This window comes from Malaclemys terrapin, chromosome 14 (genome assembly GCF_027887155.1).
Source record: "Malaclemys terrapin pileata isolate rMalTer1 chromosome 14, rMalTer1.hap1, whole genome shotgun sequence".
NCBI lineage: Eukaryota > Metazoa > Chordata > Testudines > Emydidae > Malaclemys > Malaclemys terrapin.
In genome coordinates, this window is record NC_071518.1 from 6,453,049 (window position 1) to 6,476,176 (window position 23,128).

General features: G+C 50.9%; 1 protein-coding gene across 1 annotated transcript; it reads right to left on the minus strand.

Annotated features, from left to right (window-relative positions):
- Nucleotides 1-267: 267 nt before the first annotated feature.
- Nucleotides 268-20,178, minus strand: CIBAR2 (CBY1 interacting BAR domain containing 2). Its single transcript, XM_054048522.1, has 9 exons — nucleotides 20,069-20,178; nucleotides 13,134-13,368; nucleotides 11,655-11,723; nucleotides 11,464-11,565; nucleotides 8,910-8,915; nucleotides 5,490-5,594; nucleotides 4,558-4,671; nucleotides 3,472-3,573; nucleotides 268-1,222 (listed from the first exon to the last, which is right to left on the minus strand). Exons 1-9 carry the CDS (start codon nucleotides 20,086-20,088, stop codon nucleotides 1,118-1,120), a joined length of 858 nt encoding a protein of 285 aa, XP_053904497.1. The 5' UTR covers nucleotides 20,089-20,178; the 3' UTR covers nucleotides 268-1,117.
- Between the last annotated feature and the right edge of the window lie 2,950 nt (nucleotides 20,179-23,128).

Below are 23,128 nucleotides of genomic sequence, written 5' to 3' on the forward strand. Positions count from 1 at the left end.
TCAGTCCAGTTCCTAGTTGACAGAGGCCCTTGTCAGAAAAAACACCCCAACAATGGGCAGTAATTGGCCCCCTAGCTAGCAGTCACAGAAGAGAGGCCAAGGACTGACTAGGCCATTGAGACAGGACTCAGGGCTGGAGAATGCTGGTGGGCACATGAGGAAAAACTTGCACTGATGCTGCCCAAGCTGTAGCTGCCATGGAGATACCCAGAGGCCTTCATTCTCCAGGGCCAGCAATCTGGTACCTTTCACCCACACTAAAATAAATGAGGGCACAAATAAAATGACTGTTTATTATGTCACATGGAAATAGCCAATTACGGCAAAGAGCAAATGACTGACAACTACATGGTAACGCCCTCTGAGCTAATCATATTTACACTCTTAATTAATCAGTAGGTAAAATTAAAGTAGTGGGAAAATGAAATTATACTTCTGACATCATCAATATCCTACAGTGTAACATTGGTATCCTGCATGCTACTGGGATGTGCCCATTGGAAAGACTTATAGACAGAACTCTGTAAAGAAGACGACATACATTAGTTGGAAGTGAGCTGTGATTCTTACTCATCTGATTGGTGAGAGATTCATACCTGCCTTTAAAGTGGCTATTTTGAGTAGATGAGGGTTTTGTTTCTTCAGAAATCCCACCCAGTTGTGGGAGATGCATCCCCCAGAGGATACTGTTCCTGGGAGTTGGGTACAAGTTTGCTTTCCCAAACTTCAGCCAGCGGGTTTTGTTTGTTCATATGGAACTCACTCGTTCAGGGCATGATGTACATGCACGATGTCATGTAACCTGAGGTCTGTTGCTGGTTTGTAATAACACAGAGTCATGCCAACAGACAGTCCACCCCACATGCTTTCCCAGAGGATGTTCAACTTGCAAATAAGCCTTTTGGTTCCCCTCTAGTACTAAGAATCAGTCTCCGAATTAGATCCACCTCAGTGCTTGGGAACAATGCATTTACATAGGCTCCAAATGGCTTAAGAACCTCATTGGGAGTTCCTTGCATTCATGGAAAATCTAAGGTTCAATAAGGGTAGATACAGTGGAATTAGGAATAAATACATCCAGCTCTCATGAGTGTGGCTGGTTAATCCCACTGTCCAATTACCGCCTAATCTGTGCATATTCTGGATTGCTGAAATCCTGCACTATGTTCTCTTCAGAGTCTTCGTCACTGTCTTCTTGCCTCTGTAGAGTGCTCCGAACGCTCTAGAAATGAAGATGTAGAAAGCCATTATGCAGCCTACCATTTTGATCTCTGATCTCCTCTATTCTGCTATAGGTTTCCTTTAGTGAGGTAACTCCAGAATTGCACCAGTGAGCCTGAAATCTGACTTTCAGGCTACCAGTAAGAGGGGACCTAAGCGAAAACCCCAGATCTAAAACACCCCTCAGACTTTGGGGAAACTTAGATCTGAATGTGAACATTGATACTTGGGCCTACAGTGCTATATTTACTTAGTTACATGATCCAGCCGTTATCTGACTCTGCTGCACAGACTTCTAGCCAGGGTGTAGGCCCTGGTAAACAAAAGCAATCCATGCTGGAACTTGAGCTGTGTAGGAATCTGTTTTTGTCTTAATAAATGTTTCCCATTCAAGAAAAACTGTGATTCAAACTATCATGAGCAGGCCGATCTCTGATCTTAGCTAGAGCTGTGTCAAATGGGCTGGGGTGAACTTGGACAAGTTTGGGGTTTAGCTAGATAAAAGAACCCCAAATGTCTCCACAACTCAGTGACCTCCGTGAAGTTCTTAGTTGCTCATGGTTTTGCTACAAAATAATATTTTCTAAGCATGTATATGTTAAGTATTTGTTTACATTTCCTGGACCTTTTTCACTGTGTGACATTTCCTGATCGTCATATGCCAAGCTGCTTGTCTTGGTGCTTTTTAATAGCAGATGGTTTATATTTTGGTAAACAAGGCAGGAGCTGTTTAATGTCCTTCCTCCTTATTTGTAACTTTCAAAATCGGTTCTAAAAGGAGCCTAATTTATGCCAGTTCCCCAAATACTGTTCAGCTGGGCTCCTTGGGCCAAATACTCCATAACTGGGTACACTGTTGTTATTAACCATGTTTACTGCCGTAGTGCCCAAGGACCAACCAAGAACAGGCCCCATTGTGCTAGGTGCTGCCCAAACACAGAACAGGAGAAGTTCCCTGCCAGAAGAGCTGACAAACTAGAGAGACAAGACAAGACAGACAGAGGTTGGGGGAAGGGGTAGAACACACAAGTACAGTGAGCAATGTAATGACAAATGTCACGTTAATGCCACGATTATTTTTGGGGGGAGGGGAGGAGTAACAGAGAAGGGCTACTAGGATGATCAGAGGAATGGGGAACCTGCCTTATGAGAGGAGACTTAAGAAGCTTGGTTTATTTAGCCTAACAAAAGAAAAGCTGAGAGGAGATCTGACTGCTGTCTACAAATACATCCAAGGGATAAACACCAGGGAGGGAGAGGAGTTGTTTAAGTTAAGGGCCAATGTTGGCACAAGAACAAATGGATATAAACGGGTCATCAATAAATGTAGGCTTGAAATTAGACAAAGGTTTCTAAGCATCAGAGGAGTGAAGTTGTGGAACAACCTTCCAAAGAGATCGCGGGGGCAAAAAAACTAACCTGTTTTAAGACTGACCTTGATAAGTTTATGTTGCAATTGCCTACAATGGCACGTGGCCCATCCGTGACTGCTATCATCAAGTATTTCCAACAGCTGGAGATGGGACACTAGATGGGGAGGGCTCTGAGTTACTACAGAGAATTCTTCCGTAGGTGTCTGGCTGGTGGGTCTTGCTCACATGTTCAAGGTCTAACAGATTGCCATAATTGGGAAGGAATCTCCCCCTAGGTCACATTGGCAGACATCCTAGGTTTTTTGCCTTCCTCTGAAGCTTGGGGCAGGGGTCACTTGCAGGTTTAAACTAGAGGAAATGGTGGATTCTCTGTAACTTTTTGTCTTTAAACCAAGATTTGAGGACTTTCAGTAACTCAGCCAGAGGTTAGGGGCTACCATAGAAGTGGGAGGGGGGTGTTAGGTTCTGTGGCCTGTGATGCGCAGGAGGCCAGACTAGATGGTCATGATGGTTCCTTCTGGTGCTAGAGTCTGAGCTAGGAGGGGCTCAGCTAAACAGAAAGAAAAGGAAAGGAGTAGGGGGACAGGGAAGGAGACTGCGAGGGAGGGAGACACCTAGAGAAAACAGCCAATCAGCAATGACTCCAATGTTAGTCTGGGAGTAAGTGGGTGGCACTTTGGCCCCCTTCAATCTCCATGAGCTCAGCTTTGGAAGTGGTGACAGCCGCTCTCCTCTTCAGGGGTCACTTCTCCCCCCCACCCGCCAAGTGGTTTGAATTTACTTTCTTTGAGCACTGGGATGGGGGGGGGCGGCCTCGGGCTCTAATCCAAGGCCAAAATCCTAATAGGACACGACCGTGTTGCTGCGTCTCTCTCACCTGGCTGTTGGCGGACCATGGCAGGGTGGAGGAAGGGTGTGTGGCGCTCATTGGCCTGGCATCGTAGTTTCCAGAAGCAATGTGGATCTTCGCTCTGAAATCCTAGCAAGGCGACACACCAACGGTGAGGGTCAATGCCAGCTGTAGACGAAGCCCTGGCGTGCGCGCGGGTGTCTCTTGCGTAAAAGTGCAGTGAATAAACGCAAGCTAGCCAAGGGAACTGTGTGAGCTCGGTTTCTGGGACTTCCCTAGCTGCTCTAGGTATAACTAGCACACAGGGCTAAATCGGGAGCAGATGCAAAACAGCTGGGAGAGAGAGTTGGCAAACTCAGCTTGATTTAATCAAACCAAAGGCATTGGCTTGCATCGGGGGTGGGCACTTGCCACTAGCCTTTAAGAAGCTGTGTGCTCTTCCCTCCATTGCTGGCTGGGGTCGGACCAGGACCCTGGCTCCTTCATAGTCCTTGCTGCATCTGTGCATGATGCCCGCATGAAGGGGAAGGTGCCTTGTGCCCTGCGCGCCCGCTTACAGGCTGGACACAATCGGCCACTAAGCATCCCTTGGGTTAGGCCAGAAGTGTGCAAGTGCTTGAACAATACACATGCAGAGCTGGCATTGTACTGGGTTAATGTGGGGTGTATCTTCTTGTAGAGGGATGGACTCGATGAGGCTTTTTTATCTGAGATGATCCCGTGTGATGGAAAATTACAGGTGCCTCAGAAATACAAACTGCTCATTAAAACCGTATCTCCTTGTGAATAACACATGCACATGAGTGATGTGCTGTACTCCGGCTGGGCGGGTGGGGGGAGGTTACATCTGATCTAGTGAGTCTTGATCCAGTGGCCAAAACTGGGGCTGGGACTCAGGACTCCTGGGTTCTCTTCCACAGAGTTAACATCCAAGGTCACAAGTCATGTCACTGCCGGGTGCCTCAGTTTCCCCATCTGTATATTGGGGATGATGATACCTACTTCTAAGAGGTGTTAGGGATTCCTTTCCTGTTGGCAACATGTTTTAAGCTCTGCCGATCGACCTGGCTGTACAAGTGTTCTAGTAGAACAGTGCATTTCCAACCCGCGTACCTCCATATCTCTTTCGAAGTCATAATTGTCCAGGTTCTGGAAGGCGCTGGAATAGACCTCGAGAGCCTTGGCGTGGAAAACCATCTCGATGGTGACAAAGTCCGAGAAAATCTTCTGCAAGAAAGGAATGTGGGGGTGGGGTGTAACACGGGTCAGCCCTTTCCTGCTCCTAATTATCAAAACCCCTTGAAAGACGAGTCATGTACTGAAATCACCAAGTACCTGCCCTCTTCCCCAGCATTGACGGCACTTAAGGGCGCCCCCTTTGGCCAGTTAAGGAGTGGCATCATGGGGCTCTGGAGGCAGTTCCATTTGCTTTGCTTTGACCATATGGATGGTGGCTGCAGTGAGAGACTAGAAAGGAAACGGGTGGGGAAATGAGGAGGAATGAACCCCAACTCCAAAGTGAGGTCACTGTACCATCAAAACTGCTCCTAAAAGCCTTTATTCCCCAGATCAAACAGAGCCAGCTGAGACCTGGGGGGACATAGGGATTTTTAAGACAAGGGACCATTGTGATCATCTTCTAGTCTGACCTCCTGCAACGCAGGCCAGAGAACCTCACCCAGAGATTCCTGCGCCAAAGCCAGCACTTCTGTCTGAGCTAGAGCAAATCTTTCAGAAAGAAATGTCCGGTCTTGATTTAAAGGCTTCAAGGGATGGAGAGTTGACCACATTCCTAGCTAATGTGTTCCAATGGTTAAAATTACCCTCAGAGTTTAGAAAAAACATGCAACTTATTTCTAGTTTGAATTTACCTAACGTCAACTTGTAGTCACAAGATCTTGCTATGCCTTTGTCTGTTTGCTCTGTCTGCTCTGAACCTTCTCTTTGAGAAGCTACATAGATTTAGTCTTTCACTGTCGGGCAGGTTTCTCAGACCTTGAATTTTTCTTGTAGCTCTTTTCTGAACCCTTCACAGCACACTTTACCTGGATGTCTTTCAGTTTCTGTTTCTGGAACTCGTCGATGGTTTCCTCGAGCTGCTGGGTGGCGCGGCTGGCATCTACTGAGGCTTTGTGCACATTTGAGACAGCCTGAGAAAAATCCCAAGGGAAGCACAGCATCATATGGTGCCTACGCTGTTCCTTCAGCTCCAGAAGGGGTTAACTGCATGGGCGTCGGGGAGCAAAGGCAGCTCGGTGGGAGCAGAGTATAGAATTACAAGACTGGGCCTTCAGAGAGGAAGCATGGTCCAGCAGTTAGGGCACAAGCCTAGATCCTGGAAACCAGGGTGCACTTCCCTGCTGTGCCACAGACTTCCTGAGACCTTGGGCACGTCCTCTATCTTCTCTGTGCCTCAGTTCCCTATCTGTACAGTGGGGACAATAGTACTGCCCTACCTCCCAGGGGGTTGTGAGGATAAATACATTCAAGATTGTGAAGTGCTCAGATACTCTGGTAACGGGGAGCATTAGAGCCTTAAGGTGGGTAGACAGGCCAGAGGAACTGCAGCACTGGGACCAGCAATGAGACCCAGACATGGTTACTGTGCAAGATCCCCCATCCGTCAAATCCATAAGCCTCCCTGTCCCAGTGTGGAGGTGGTTGGGGGAATGACCGTGCCCTGGTAAACCCTTGTTATAAAGCAGCCCTGGGATTAATGCTTGTGGAGCAATGTTTGGGCTTACAATGAGCAACCTTAGAAAGGAAGTGTTCGCCTTACTACCGTGTAAATGCCTCGGTCCAATATTGTGTTCAAGGGCCCGATCCTGCATCCATCACAGAATCCAAACTCTCCTGGGTCTGACGCTGGCTTGCTTTGGTTGAGCACGGGGTGCAGAACAGGAAACCTTTTAGGTTCCCATTGCACGATCAGGTAAATGGTTTCTTTTGAAACTCACCCAGTGTCTGTCTCCTGGGGCTGCAGCCACACTGGGGCTGACGTGATCTCTCTCTGATGTATACACCTGCTTAGATCCCTGTTCTGTTTCACCACTTGATGGTGATATATGTGTGTGCTTTTTAACAGGCCTGACATTATCCAGCAGAGGGCAGTAGGGCATGCATGCTTCATGGGGGAACAGACCCATGGCCCAACGTGCCTTATTGTGGTGATAGTTTCATAAGCGTAAAGCCCTATGAAAACCTTTGTGAGATCTAGGCCAAATTCATCCCTAGGGAGCTCCACTGAAATTGGCAGAGTGACAGCTGGGGTTTACTTGGCCCTTTTCCTTGAGAACCAATTCAGCCTATATGGCATATATGTTCTGTACGTGTCCCCTCCCTGTGATTTTTATCAGCCGGGGGTTTAACGTGACCGTAGGATCTTAGTTTTCTAAGAGTTCATCTGCTCCTACTGCTTATTCCTCGTCTGCCTATGATTTCCCCCTAATTCTCTGTATATGACTTTGCAGTCGTTTCCCTCTTCAGATGGGGAACAAACAGAAGGTGCAGATAGTCATAGGGCCTGAATTTTAAAAAGCAGAGACCTGTTTTGTGTGTGCACTGGCCACACCCAGGCACCCAAGTTGACACATTTGCACATGCACATGACCAGATAGGTGCCAGGGGCGAATGTGGAGCCCAGTTTGTTCTTGCACATTCATAAGCCCACCTGCTGAGTAAGCCTTGAATTCTGCTTGTAAGGAGCTGACACCTGGCCTCCTGCGTGTATCCTTAGTCAACGTAAATTAAGCTACAGAAGTACAATGCAGAGAATATTTGCTCTTACAGCAGCAGGGTTGCTTCTAGTTCGTATGTTTCTTAAAGCTTCTTATGGGGTGCTATTGGGTCCTGAACTGGCAATGTCTGTGGAGGGGTCAGGGCATCACGAGTCAGGTCTTCCTTTTCTATTTCTAGGATAGGTTACATCTTCCTTCTGAATGCTGAGTTAGTTGCTAAAGCTGGAGACTGAGCGTCAGGACACCTGGGTTCTCTTCCTGGTCTGTCACTGACTTGCTGTGTGATCTTGGTCAAGTCACTTCCCCCCTTCTTTGTGCCTCAGTTTCCCTGAGTTGTTTCAGCTTGTAAAATGGGGATAATGAGACTGACTTTCTTTGGTAAAGTACTTTGAGATCTACAGTGGAAAAGCCCTATGTGAGAACTAAGTGTTATAAACTACCCAGTGGTGGTTCCTCTAGGCGAGGGAGGTGGCTGGAAAGTGCAGAATATGCAGTCAGAAGGAAGTTTCTTGTGGGCATGTTGAGGGGGATGAGATGCATCTCCATGGTGGCAGACACCCTCAGGGAGCCCTACCATGATTTTCCCTTCTAGTACAAAAGATTCTCTAGCTTGCACGACATCCCTCCTGCAGCTAGAGAGAGAGGAGGAAAGGAGCGAATCCATCAGCGCTGAATGTCATTACAGGAAAATGGATGAGACTTATGCCAGGGCTATTTCAGGTACTAAACATGTGGCGTAAAATCTGGACCAGCGGAGCATGGCGCATCAGTGTGTTGATAAGAAAAGCAGCTGGGAGGTGAAATAAAGCCTGCATTAGTGGGGGGATCTCAGGTAGGGAAAAAGCTGGCTGGCAGGGTGGGTGGATTTCAACGCTTTGTGGTGTTCAGTCATTCTTTTTTTCTCCTTTGAATACAAAACTGTAGGGTAAGCATCCACCCACCCCTGGCAGGCGATGCATCCAAACGTTAACCCTTTACTGTCATGCTGCACACACTTCTGAGTACACAGGGGCAACTCAGGGCTAATGTGTCCACTGCGCATTCTTGCTGAGACCTCAGGCCCAATTCTCCTCTCCCGCTGGTGTCAATCCACTGACGTCAATGGCGCTGGTCTAAACAGGGCACGTGATAAATGAATCCCTACTAGCAGCGCCAGCTGAGATCAGGTGCCATTGTGCTAGGCTCTGCACGTGTGTGGGAAGAGGGGAGGTGGTTGCAATATTGATGGGGGGGTAAGGAGAATTTTGACTTTTCATTTAAAAAAAAAAAAAAAAAAACCCTGAAAATTTTCAGCCAAAACGTTTTTGATTGTTTTGACAAAGTCTAAATTTTCTGCAGAATGCAGACACTTCACCAAAAATGTGGTGTAACTGAAAACCCAATTTTCCATCAAAAAACCTGTTTTCACAGAGAACTTTTGACCAGTAAGAGAGAGTCCTTGCTCCAGTGTGCTTACAGCTTAAACCAACAATACAACCCAGGATGGGAGAAAAAGCCGGATTCCAGTTCCTGGTGCTATTGGAAAGAATTGGGTCTTGACTGCACACCATGCTGTGTTATAAATACCACAAGGGGGGGAGGAGTTAAGAATGTTCTCTCCTGCCCTGGGTCAAGCGTGTCTCTTTAGCACTCACCTGTGCTTTATCCTGACAATCTTTTACTGTCCATTGCTTGAAATTAGATCTTGGGCACAGGACAAATATTATGCCCAGAGGAATTTGTGCTTACCTGGGACTGACGGCAATAGTCAAGGAACAATGTGATGAGACGGGGAGAGTTTATAGACACACTGATCCTTGTGCTGGTATCTGTGTGAGCAGCTGAGCCCAGAATAACTATCTGAACTGAGCAGTTCTAGTCAGATGCTTGTGGGCAGGAAGGAATCTTGTGTTCTTACACTGACTGTCCTGATTGCATTTCTGAAAGAGGATTTTCACCCCGGGGCAAACATGACAATTACTCACCCTATAAAACAGGGGCTGAGCTTTGCCTGTGCCTTTGAAATAGTGCCAGTCAGACCAGCGTATCAGCCCGGCCGGAAGGAACACAACAACTTATTGCCTAAGGTGCCCATATGTCCCGTTTTGGCCGGGACAGTCCCTTTTTTAAGCCCTGTCCCGGCTGTCCCAACTTTTCTGGCAGTAGTGGGCATTTGTCCTGTTTTTACTCTTGGCAATTGGATCAGTTGGCAAGAGCAAACGGGACAAATGCTCACGTTTGTCAAAAAAGTGGGGTGCGGGGGAATTTGTGGGGCGAGGGTGAGTGGAGATGCCAGCCCCTTGTGGAGGGGGGGAGGAGGCAGGGCTCACACGGGGAGCGGGAGCAACAAGCCAAGCCTGCAGCGAACAGCAGCTGCCTCTTGTGGGGGAGAGGGGCAGGTAAGGTTCCTGCAACCCCAACCTCTTGTGGGGTGGGGCAGGGTTCCAGTGAACCCAGCCTTACACGGGGGGCAGGCAGGGTTCCAGGGACCCAAGCCTTGTGGGGGGGGGGAGGACAGTCATGGTTTCAGCATCCCCAACCTCACAGCGGGGGGAGGGGGGGAGCCTGGGTTAGCCCCACACGGTGTCCTGTTTTCCCTTTGGGAAATATTGTCACCCTAATATTGCCACATAGGGGGTGATCTCAGTGGAGGGAGGCTACCTGTCAGTGCAAACAACTGCTTTGTAGGAGCTCTTGCCCTTAAAGCACCTACAGAGCTGGTAGAGAAACCAGTCAAAATCATGACCTTTTTTAAAAAATGTTTTTACTGTCCTCCCCCTCCCTCCCCCCCCCAAAAAAAAATTCAATGAGTTTTTTGGGAAACTCACAAACCTCCAGCTACCTCTGTAGCAGGTGGAAAACCCACAAACGTTCATGGAAAAATAGAGTTGAAAATCTGCCAGGTTTTGCACTGAAATTTGATTCCCCCCTGCCTCCCCCTCCCCCATGAAAAATGGCATTGAAATTCAAAAAGTGTCAAGCAACTCTGTGCGTGTGCAAATGAGGAGCACAAACCTGAGTGCTTTTTGCACCAGGCCTCTTGGAGACAGGACCCTAGGGGAGCGTGAGCCTTTATGTTGCCCCGTGTAGGAAGCTGAGCTGGGGGGCCGTGTGGTCCCCAATCAGCATGGTACTGCTGTGAATCTACAAGAGAGAGTGACATCCAACCCTTCTGGGGAGAGCCCATGCTAGTCCCTGGATGCAGTGTTTTGTTTCCAGAGAAGCTGGGCCTACACAAAGATATCCAGTTACTTCTTTCCCCCTTGAGAATCTTTGGGACTTTCAGCTGAGAATTGCCTTCTTTGGAAAAGCTGCGGAAGGGGTTACTTGTTTAAAATATTTCTGCCAGGCAGAGGGAAATCTCTTGAGCTGTGGCGATGATCCCTTTGAAAAGGTGTCTCGCCCAGAAAGTCTGACATAACATGAGAGAGACAAGGTGGGTGAGGTAATATCTTTTATTGCAACAACTTCTGTCGGGAGCAGGGACAAGTCTTCGAGCTGGCACAGAGCTGTTCTTCAGATCCGGGTTACAAACTGACCCTCCTTGCGTTTAGTTGAGACATTCTGGCTGTCTTCTCCAGACCTGGGAAAGAGCTCTGTGTAGCTCGAAAGCTTGTTCCACTTGTTCCACCAACAGAAGTTGGTCCAATAAAAGGTATTGCCTCACCTGCCTTACCTTTCTCATATCCTGGGACCAACATAGCTACAGCAAACAATATAATAAGGTGCGTTTCCCTGGTTGGGGGGGAAGGAGGGCTATTTTGGAAAGGAACATTACCCTATTTCCCATTCACACACCATTCAGTGAGGGCTGATATGGGGGGAAGCACTTAGACTAGTTAGCAGCTGAGCCCTCCAAGATTTATGTGCAGAATGTGGGCCTGGGAACGAATTTGAGATGCGTGTGACCAGATTGGTGTCAAAATGTAGCACGTGTGAAATCTCCCCTTTCACGTCTGCAGCTTGATAAGGAAGTGGTTGGGGGGAGGTGGAATTGGCGGCTCATCACCTGTCCCGCAATCCCATTGCATGCGTCTCATTTCTCTGAGCTCCGGCTAGTTCCCAGGGAAGCCTGTGGTTAGTTTACAACAGTCTGGGTTTTCCCTTACTGGGGTGGGTGGTTTCCTGACGCAGGTCGGTTACCAACAGATTCTGTGGAACGTTCGGAAGAAACCACAATGAAACATAAGCCGCTGAGCCCTGACTTCCTACCTCTGCGTTACTGATCAGCCAGTGCTGCAGGCTGCCAAACCAAGTGCTAACTCTGCGCCTCTCAGGTTTTGTAACGTGGCATAAAGGATACGAGTGTGTGTCGGTCTGAGGGCAACTTCTGCCGCAGTCTCTCCAGTTTCTCCAGTTGCTTTATCTCATTGTTTCGGACTTTGTTGAACCTCTTGATCTCTGCCTAGGAGATGAGATACGTGCGTTTGTTACAAGGCTGGCACGGCCGGCTGGCTACGGGATGTGGCAGGGTTACCATGGTATGGCACTTACCTGTGTCTGCTTGAGCTGGACTCCGTACCGTTTCAGTGGCTCCACAACCTTCGTTTCCAGTCTCTCCACCTAAAGGGGAAAGTCACACATGCAGTACGGCGGGGATATAATGTACTCGGTACAAACAGGGCAGGCTGATAGCCTCTAGCCACCAAGCAATGTCACTGCAATTGCCCTCTGCTCTGTCATCACCTCAAGGGATCCAGATCATTCAGTCCTTGCTCTGTCGACACCACCAATTACAGCAGGGACCTCAAAACAGGAACCGGGCTGGCAGCCATGGACATGTTCCGTGCAGGCCCCTGAACATCCATCAGATGGCAACACTAAAATGCTGCTGACCGGAGCTGGATTCGAACCAGACACCTGAGAGGCGAAAGGCCCTCTAACCCACTGCCACTTCCCTAATGCAAAAGGCACAGCGAGATATGGAAGAGGGTGAATCCTCCCCAAATAGTAACCAAAGAATGTTCCATAATCTCCTCAGAAGCAGAAATTGGGGGATGACGCAGAGCTTGTCAGCTTGGATAAGGGATAGATTCACCCCTAAAGTTCTTCCTTCTTAGCTTGGTTCCTCCCTTCCAGGCTGGAAAGGACCAGGAAGACTGCACAGATCAACACCCTCAGCCACTGAACAGGGAAAGCAGCAATGAGCCCGGCCATCCTAGGACAGGACACTAGTTGCTAGTGTAACACTGACAGACCCCGGTTGTCGGCGGGCAGGATCGAATCTGGGACCTCTGGAACTTAGTGCGTGAGTCTCTACTGCAGGGGTGGCCGGAGCCACATGCGGCTCTTCAGAAGTTAATCTGCGGCTCCTTGTGTAGGCACCGACTCCCGGGCTGGAGCTACAGGCACCAACTTTCCAACGTGCTGGGGGGGTGCTCACTGTTCAACCCCTGGCTCTGCTACAGGCCCTGCCCCCCTCCACCCCTTCCCGCCCCCTGCCCTGAGCCTGCTATGCCCTCGCTCCTCCCCCCCAGTGTCTCCTGCACCCCATGAAACAGCTGATTGGGAGGGGGAGGCACTGATCGGTGAGGCTGCCGGTGGGTGGGAGCTGCTGGGAGCGGGGGGGAGGGGGCGAGCTGAGCCGGAGGCCGTTGACGTATTCCTGTGGCTCTTTGGCAATGTACATTGGTAAATTCTGGCTCCTTCTCAGGCTCAGGTTGGCCACCCCTGCTCTACTGCATGAGCTAAAAGCCACGTGGCTTCTAGCTAAGGCTGTAGAGCAGACTCCTTAATCTCTAAGTGGTCTCGGTGCCACTAGATGGGACAGAGCACCACACCCAGACGGTGTGTGGGTTACACTAGCACAGTATATCGACAGACAATGAAATATTTACTGTTTCCTGTATTGCTCACATACAGGTCCATTGCTCCCTCAACGTGAAGTCCCATGACTATGGTCAGATTGTGCCTCCCTAGCTGTGATCACACTCCTGGCATAGTCAGTGTTGCGGGGGCTAGGCAGCTCCTTACCTCTGCCTGCCTGTAGTCCTGCACTTTGGCCAGCTCCTCAGCAAAGTTCTTCATGGTGCTTCGCAGCTCAGGGTTCTCGGTGTTCGCATAGTCGATGAGCTGCTTCACCAGGAGATCTGACTTGTCCCGCAGCTTGGCTGTCTTCCTGGCGTAGGAGGCCATCAGCGTGCAGAACTGGCCGAAATATTTCTCTGCGTTGGCTACTGTGTTCTCCATGATCCTCACTTGGCTATCTCTGGGTAGGGAAGAGACGAGCCACATGTTGGGTTAGTTCACCATCAATGCTGGTATGACCCGACTTTAGAAACTTGAGCCCAGAGTTTTGCAGGATTTCTCTTGTGTGTGCATCAGAACCCCACCTTCATATGTATGGAATGGGGCATTTGCATGCACAGATTGGAGAACTGTGCACCTGACTGCTCAGTGCATGTGCACGCACACACACACACACACACACACTCTCTCTCTCTCTCTCTTGGGTCTCAGGTGTCTATTGTTGGTCAACCACAAAAGGAACAACCCAAGTCAGAAATTCAATAAATCAGGCTGAAGGGTTTGTTACCCAAGAGCCTACGGTGACAACTGTAAACTTGAAATGTTGGACCACTTGTGGAGACTGCCTTCGAAACAGTGGGAGCAGTTTCCCAGTAGGAGGTCACATCCGGGCCCTGTGTCAGATGCTGCTGTTCAGAATGTCTTGAGCTTGCAACTAGACCCAAAAGCTGTCCCAAACATTTTACAAGCATCAGTTGCGAGAGTTGGTTGTAACGTGTAGGAGCAAGATTTGGGTTTTTTGTCCAGCCGTATTGTTTGGCTGTTTCAGTCCATAATGGTTCCCAATGAGTCAGTTCATCCCGTCTCCTTATCTCCATCCCACAGTGCCTTCTCTTGCTTTGAAAATGACCTCCCCATGACAGTGCTGGTCCTCATGGGATAGGTGATTGAGGTGTTCCAGCACAGGGGCAAGCATGGTTTTAAGGGATTCCATAATGGGCTATGTCACAGTTCCAGGGCTCGCTGTGCCCGTCTCCTCTCTGGTCTCGGTCTATGCTGCAATAAAAGACCCGTGGCATGGTAGTGGCTGGCCCGGGTCAGTTGATTCAGCCTTGTGGGGCTCCGGCTGCGGGGCTGTAAAACTGCTATGTAGACACTGGAGCCCACAGTCTGAGTGCCTATGAAGGGAGAGGGTCTCAGAGCCTTTTTAGTCCTGCAGCCTGGGCCCTGCAAGCCTGAATCCGCTGGGCTGGGCTCTGAGACGTGGTGCCATAGGTTTATCGCTGTATAGATGTATCATCTGAGCACTCCCCCCCTCAGGTGTCAGGCCTCATGCCTTTCTCTCTCCTGGGTGGAATCGCGTGATTGTCCTGCTTGGAGACCAAGACCCGAGCTACAGCACTCTGTGGATCACTCGTGCTTTCTCAGCAGGACCAGCTGCAGTTCTTCCCTGCGGGAGTCTACGAGCAGAGATCCACAGTGACCAAAGTCTGAAGGGTTAATCTTAAGAGCAGGAATAAAGCAAAGCATAAGAGAAAAAGGGTCTGAATAAGCCCAACCTATGAGAGGAGCCCAGGATGGCCTAGCACTTCAGGCAACTTGGTGTGTGTCTGTGGGTGTTCCCTGAACAGCCCCCTGACAAGTGCCCCCTCCCTCAGGAGACTGACTTGTATCCCTGGGCTTTTTGGTTCTCTTTGGTGGACAGAAGTAGGACAACGGAGCCAATGGCCCTTTCATTCTCTCCGACGTGTCAGCCGCTGGGTGGCTATCTGAAGCCACTGTATCTTTCCTGCCTATGTGCAGTCAGCCTCTTAAATGCACCCCAGGTTTTCATCCGGCAGCACACCCTAATCACAGTCAAACAAACATATAGGAGTCCTAAATTATTACAGAGCAGCCCATTGTCCATCACAGCACTGTCAAAAGTAATGTGGATCGGCTAAACCCAGGCCCTATGCTAGGAGTTTTGCCGGCAAGGGTGGGAAATGTTTTCAGTGCCCCATTTTCCCCTTCCGCCCTGAGTGGCCAAGAGGAAAAAAAAATCACCCTCTTCTCCCCCCCCTGCCCCCCCTCAAAAACAAGCAACCTGCCCACCCTGGTGGCCAATCAGCTGAGGTGGGAAAAAAGGTCTGAGAGGCACAGCATTATGGCGAACCCCGTGGAAGTTGGCACCCGAGGCAACCGCCCCATTTGCCTGCCCTTAAAAGCAGCCCTGACTAAACTATTGCAAGGTTTGGGGAGCGCCATTTCATGGCACAGTTTCCTCATTTGGGGGATACACTTTCACCCAGGTCTCCCTGTTTGCTGGTACAGTTTGTACCCACCTAAAACCATGGAGGTGCCAATTTTGCAGATTTTGCACCTGCAGATATATTCTGGGTGCACGTCTTAGCACTGGGATGACATGCTAGCAGGATAGGTAGCCTCTCTAGTGCTGCTACTTGCACGTGCAGTTTATTTGAGATACAAAAGTGCTCCCATGAAAAGGAGGCTGGGTGGCTGAAGAATTGCCTCTTGGTGTAGCCTGGCTTTTAGGGGTCTGATATTTGGCATTGTGTGGCTGCCCTTTGGGGCAGCCGAGCCCCACACTGTGCGGCTGGATGGGCTCATCTGGCATGTATGTGATCTGCATAGTACAACCGTTGAGACTCGAACCTAGACCCTCCCGGTCAATAGACAGCAACTGTTCCAGGCTAGCTAAAAACAAGCCTCCCCTTGAGCCATTGGGAGCCGTGCTAAACTCCGCTCCGCTCACAGTCGTTCTTGACACATCTCCCAGCTGCATTGCCCTGTACGGTACTGGTGGGCTTAAGCCGATTATTGAATGCTCCTTTCATAAACTTCAAATCCGCGCCACTTCATCCCATCTAGAAACCCAAATCCCCAAGCTATCAGTGTAAGACCTTCCTAAATTCTTTTAAGAGCGGTATTAATGGAAAGATACAGCTGCAGTCTGCCTATGTGTCTAGTTCTCCCAGCAGCTCTGCCAAGAGTGCTGCAGCTGTGCATCATCTAATGAAGCCTGTTGGTCTCCATCATGTGAGCTTGACTCATTGCCACAAAAGACCAGGGGGCCTTACATTTCTCAAGGCTCAGAGCTGTAGTTAAGTGCCTTCCCCGACCTCATGTTGAAAATAAATCATTTGCAAACAGTGCTGGCTCTCGAGAGCGTTTGCTGCTTTAGGCAACGGTGGGACTATGCCCACTCCTCCCAGGCTTGCTGCAATGAATAAAGTCACTAAACAGAGTGCTGCCCCATGGCCTTTCTGTCTCTTCTGTGTGGTGTAGCCAGTCACGTTTGCAGCGTGATTTTACAGCAGTCAGTTGTGGGCTCCTCCTTAGAGGACCAGAGCAACGAACTGGAGGGAGTTCAAAGACACGGCCAGTGAAATGAGCAGGGGCTAGAGCAGGGGCAGGCAAACTTTTTGGCCTGAGGGCCGCATTGGGTTTTGGAAATTGTATGGAGGGCCGCTTAGGGGAGGGGGTCATGGCCTGGCCCCCACCCCCTGTCTGCCCCCCACCCTCGTTCCCTGACAGCCCCCCCCCCGGGACCCCTGCCCCATCCGCACACACCCCGCTCCCTGTCCCCTGACTGCCCCTGGAACCCCTGCCTCCCGCCGCCCCATCCAACCCCCCTCTCATTCCTGGTGGCCCCCCCCAGGACCCCTGCCCCATCCAACCACCCCTTCTCCCTGTCCCCTGACCCTGACTGCCCCCCGCCGCCCCAGCCAACCCCTTCTCTCATTCCTGACTGGCCCCCAGGAACCCTGCCCCATCCAATCCCCCTGTTCCCCGCCCTCTGACTGCCCTGACCCCTATCCACCCCCCCACCCTCTGACCACCACCCCGAACTCCCCTGCCCTCTATCCAACCTCCCTGATCCCTACCCCCTTACCGCGCTGCCTGGAGCACCGATGGCTGGTGGCGCTACAGCTGCACCGCCCGGCTGGAGCCAGCCATGCCATCGCCACCGCGCAGCACAGAGACCGGGTCAGGCTGGGCTCTGCAGCTGCGCTGCCCCAGGAGCTCGCAGCCCTGCCGCTCAGAGCATTGCGCCAGCGGCGCAGTGAGCTGAGGCTGTGGGGGAGAGGCTGGGAGCGAGCGTCCCGGGCCAGGAGCTCAGGTGCCAGGCAGGAGGGTCCCGCAGGCCGTAGTTTGCCCACCTCTGGTCTAGAGAGACTGACTTAAGAGGAAAGATGGAAAGAGCTTAAAGGTGCATAGTTTGGCTGAGAAGGAGAGATGTAACAGCCTACAAAAGGAGCAGAATTATTTAGTGTAAATACATCGAGGCCCTCAAAATCCAAAGGGAAGGGGGTCCCTATTAAAACCTAAAGATGATGGAATCAAGTTGGAGAAATGTAGGCTGAATATCTGGAAATATTTCCTGACAGTTGGATGTTCTCCCAAGCTGCGGTGGTCCACCAGAGAACTGGTGGGAAGCCCAAATAGGACTGGATGAAATACTAGATATGTTGTGGGGAACACCTTGAATTGGTAGGAGGGACCTAGCCCTCCTCAACCCTTTTCTCTCTAACTTCTGCCTGGCTCTCCTTCCACGATAACACCTTGCTCATCCATGTTTCCCAAGTGGGCTATGCCGTAAGACATACACCCAAGGTTCTCCAGTGTTTGCATTCCACAAACCACAGTGTGTGTGTGAGAGAGAGAGAGAGAGAGAGACTCAGGGATCCATCCACTCTGTCCCTGTCTGCTACTCCCCACTAGAGCAGGCTGAAAAATGCCAATAAATTTTGTGGAGAATTGGAAACATTTTCTTGGTCCCCCCCACCCCACCCCCAAATTTCCCCTTAAAGAGTTTCGGGTTTTTCAATAAAACTGAAAACCAAAAATTATTCAGTTTTTGCAAGCCAATTTGTGGGGGGGGGGGGAGGGAGGGAGTTAAATGGCTTTTAGTCAAATGTTTCATTTTTCCAAAAACCTGAAAAGTTTTCAGTTCCGATTGTTTGTCCAGAACTGGAATATTTTGACCAACATGACAAGTCTCGTGGAAAAATTTTGTTTCCATTTCTCATCCAAAACGCATTGTGACAACCAAGACGTGGATGAGCGCTAGTTTGCGCATTTTAATTCTGCAGAGGGCTGCTAGTGATGGGCCATGGCCTGGGAGCTGCTGCCTGACGTGACTCAAGCCTTGGAAACACACTCCTTTGCGTTCACATGTGCTAGGAAAAAGGAACAGGTCCCTAATAGTGAAACCTTAAGTGGGTGTGGCCTTCAGCAGAAGTCATCCAAGCTACTGAGAGCTGTATGCTTTTGGGGACGCCGTGATAGGGCACTTTGCAGCCTGGCCTGAGCTCTCCCTGGACCACATGGGGCACATGGCTCTGCCAGGTCTGGTAGCAGGGTGCTGGTGGGGAAGGGAGAAGGAGGCTTTCTGCCAGATCCTCTCACCTTGGCAGTAGTGCTGGAGGGGGAAGTAAGTTACAGCCAGACTCCTGCCTCCAGCAGCCTGGGAATCTCTAGGGACCCAGTGTTTTCTGTTCTCTTGCTTGAGCCCCGGCATATAGGCTGGATCTTGGCTTTAGTCCTGCTGTCAGACATCTGGCTCCAATACACTTCAGTGTATGTTTGTTATCATAGTCTAACAGCTCCAGCAGATGCAAAGTTTCCAGAAGTTGCTGCTGCTTTACACAGTTCTTAAACATTGGCTACATATAGAGGATGTTTGTCTTGCTCCACTTCTCCTTAGGATTGCTATCTGCAGCTGTAGGTGAGAGCCCTTCGCCAAAGCTGCGTCTTCATTGCCCCTCGCGAGCTTGATGCAAATGCTTAGGGCCGTGTTTTCAGACATCCGGCTTCCCTCGTTAGTGCGCCATCACTTGTGCCTGGAGAGCCAAACGATGCTAGTTGAAGGAGCGTAGGTCTCGTTTACCGTTTGTAAGGGTGAGTGACCATGACAATTGTGGGTTGCGGGGGTGAGCATACGAAGTGGTGAGTTGTGCAGAGACAGCTGTGGCCCTTGGCCCGTAGGTCAGCTCAGGGACACCAGAACACAAGTAACATTTCCAGTTACAAGTCTATTGACTACTTCACGGCTACAGGCCGCCCCTGAGCTTTGTAGATAGTTCACGTTTATTTCCCAGGGTTCTCCAAACGTCTTAGACGACAGCCGCTGTGCTAAAATATCCCCATTCTCCAGGTCCTTGCCATGCAAACCGCCCCCCACCTTCTACTGTGCTCTGTGCATAAGGGTCTGTGTTCACTGCATCGGGCCGGGGGGAGACTGCAGCTCGAATGGATAGACCCGAGCTAACGTTCATCTAGCTACTTGATACCAGAGCAATGAAGCTGTGGTCAGTTCAGGCGCCATCGTGGGTTGGCTGCACAAGTAATTACCCTTGGTTCCAGGTGGGTTTGTACAGTCTGGGCTGAAGCCCAGGCTGTTGCAGCTTCACAGGTACCGGGTGAGCGAGCTAGATTGAAGCTAGTTTGCTTTGCAGGCTACATGAGCTACAGTCACACCCACTGATTGCAACACAGGCTTTCCCTGTGAGAATGCCTTGGGCTGTAGTGAAATTAATGGCCACCTCCCACTATGTGCCTTTAAATCTCCAGGCTCCTCCTTCCCATTGTTGGGGTGTACAGCAAAATCTCGGAGGGGACCTTGATGCATTTCAGAAATGTGGCTGAACTGAGCCTGCCCTGTGAAGCTAGGTCAGTATCATTGCACCTATTTCACAGAGGGGAAAGCGGAGGTCACGTTAAGCGGCTTACATCAGGTGGGACGAGAACCCAGATCTTTTCGCTCCCAGCCTGCTGCTCTGTCCACCCAGACAAGCTGTCCTCACTCACTGTAATGCCCCTATGTGTCTCAGGGGAGCTTCCCGCCACTCGCTGCAAGCTTCTTCCCCAGCAGGCTCCATGGGAGGGGGACACAGGGAAAGGACACCCCCAAGCAGCTGGACCCCGGCCCGCCTTACCTGGAAAGGACGATGTTCATGGCTGCAGGAATGGGCCAGCCTTCCTATCACCGAGCAGTAACACTAGTTCTGGCTGCAGAGGGACCCACCAAAAGCACAGCTGTTCCTGACCCGGCACAGGTGGCACGCCCAGCCTGGTTGGTATGGCAACGCTACCAACAGAGAGCCCGGGATGTGGGTGGAGCCATGGTTCTGGTTTCCAGGGGTAACTGGGCCTGTTCTGTATCCCTGCCCAGCCTACGGCTGCTTCCTCTTCAAATCTGTCCATATTAATGGGTAGATCTCCCCTGCCTGCTTCTGAGAACTAGCTCTGCCCCTCCCCTAGCACCCAGGCACTGTCCTTCCTGGGCTGGCTAGGTGTCAACCAGCAGAAGGTGGCCCTGGGAAGCAGGACAGTAGGGGGCAGGCCTGGCAGTTCGGGTCTGCCTGGTTTTTGAGTCTGCGCAGGAGGGGTGATTTCGATGTCACCAATTCTCTATAGCCCCCATCGGTGCCAGGCTCGGCACTTGTACTTGTGTGAGGAGCGGAATCGTGGCGCACTCAGGGAAGGAGGCAGGGAAGAGGCAGGGCCGGGGCGGGGATTTGGGGAAGGAGTCGGAATAGGGGCAGGGAGGGGGTGGAGACTTTGGGGAAAGGGGCTGGAGGGGAGGGATTTCCCCTCCAGGGAGGGGGCGGGGGCAAAGAGGGGTCGAGCACCCACCGGCAGGAGCAGAAGTCGGTGCCTATGGTTCAGCCCCGTGTCTAGTCCTTGCCTCCTCATGTGTTGCATAGATATTAAGACCAGAAGGGACAGTTGGGATCATCTTGTCTGACCTCCTGCCTAGCACCGGCCAGAGACCCTCCCCCCATGATTCCTGCACCTCTGGCTGAGACAGAATGGATCACTTAGAGAGACGTCTGGGCACCAAGTGACAGAGAATCCGCCATGTCCCTAGATCAGTGGCTGCAATGGTTAATCACCTCCCTGGGAAAAAACTTGCCCCTTATTTCCAGTCGGAATTTGTCTGGCTTCGACACCCAGCCGCTGGATCTCAGTTGGCTTTTGTCGGCTGGCTTGCAGATCCCGCTCCTCTCACAAATCCTCTGCCAGGGTAGGTACCTGTTCTGGGCAATGGGCGGTCTGCCAGTATAGGCACATGACCGCCAGCCGGATCTTCTCACATGCCTCCTCGCAGTGCTTGGGGTTGTGTAAGCTGCTGCTAAGAGGATAAAGGCTCTTATCTTTCCATGACTCGTACAAAGTTTAAAGGTCAGCATGAAACCTTTTTGTGTATGTGTTACAGCTGGGCCTGGACTGCCTGCTTCACATACTCTGGGTCTAGCTCACTGGCTGGCTGCAGATTAAGTCTAATCTAAATTCAATATCTTCTGCAGAGAGAGAGATTAAAGAACGGACTCTTCCCCGTTCCCACCACCACTACATGGAGTGGCTCCATTAGCTAAAACCCTCTGTAAAGCTGTAGGTGAGCTGTAGCTTCTTGCTGTCTCTGCTCATCCCCCTCTTGGGGATGGAGTCTGATTGAGTAGCTCAGGAAAGAAAGATACTCTTGTGGCTAAAGCACAGGGTGAATTCTCTGCCCTGTGTTCTGTAGAAGGCCAGACTAGATCGTCATGATGGTTCCTTCTGGCCTTAACACCTGTGCCTGGGAGTTAGTGGAATTAGGTTCTACTCCAGCCTCCTCTGTGACTTTGGGCAAGTCCTTTAAATTGTTCTCTGCCTCAGTTTCCCTTTTGGTAAAATGGGGATAATGCTTCCCTCTCTCACAGGTGTTGTGAGGCTTACTTAACCATTTGCAAAGGAAGGCCTTTGGATAGGAGGCTCTCGAGAAGGGCAAACTCTTGGTATTACCAGTAAAGCGCAAAGGCCCTGGCTAGGGAATGAAGCCAAGCCCAGCTCGGTCTTTTACCAAACTCCTGTGATAGTTATAGGGGCAAATTCTGATTGGCACTTGGCACTGGATCCCTCCAAGCAGATACGCAAACAGCAGTGCTGACTGCTCGTGCTCCATGGCTCGGAGAGGGAGGTGACTTGTGCTAGGAACTAGGGGATTTCCCCTTCTCCCATGGCCCTTGCGGGGGCACATCACAAGCACCCCTCCTCCTTTCTGTCTCACTGGAGACCTCCAGTCAGTGCGCTCCCTGCACAAACCCCTTCCTCAGTCCTGGGCACGTCACCTACCTTCCCCCGGCTCAACCCAGCCTGTCAGCTGACGGAGCCCAGTGCTTGGAACCGGGGAGGGGGGCATGACAGGAGGGATTCAAGTGACTGCTCTGGGGGAGTCCCCCCGCATCCCTTGAACTGTCTCTGGTGCTCAAAGAGCTGCAGATTGTTTTAATGAGCTCCTTAACTGGAGTGCACCGTGGCGCCCTCCAGGCAGAGCGACGTCAAAGGGCAGGTTACGTCTCGGGGGCGATAAGGGCTGTATCTTCTGCTAAGTAGCAGTCTCAGCAAAGGGCTCAAGCATGAGGCTGGCAAGACAGGTGTGAGGTCCTGTGGCCCCTTGGGGTCCTGTGGCCCCTGTGTGGCCCCTTGGGGTCAGAGGACTCCATGCTGTCTTTTGCACAGAGAGGAAGGGAAGAGGCTATGTGAGAGGCACTGGACTGTGACTCAGGAGACCTGTAGTCAACCCCCAGCTCTGCCACAGACTCTCTGGGTGACCTTGGGCATGACTGCTTAGTGCCACAGGCCCCCCCCACCCCATCAAATGGAGATGACGGTCCTCTCTGGCTGTCTTGGCTACTAGACAGCAGGAACCGTCTCTCACTGTGTATCTGTGCAGTGCCCTGTGTGATGGGGCCATGATGTTGGTTGGGCACTAAGAGATGATGTCCTTGGTGAAGGATCGTGCCCCTCTGGGGATTATTTCTCCCCATCAGTACTGATGTTTATTTGAGGGAGGGGATAGTTTTAAGGGAGACAATCCATCTGTGGTTGCAGCAGGTGTAAGCAATGTGCAGCCATGGAGAGACTTTTTTTTTTTTTAGCTCTGTAGTTGCGTTCTTGTTGGAACAGTTTGCAAAGCCAGATGAGTCCCTGGCAAAGGCACATACGCCGCTTCA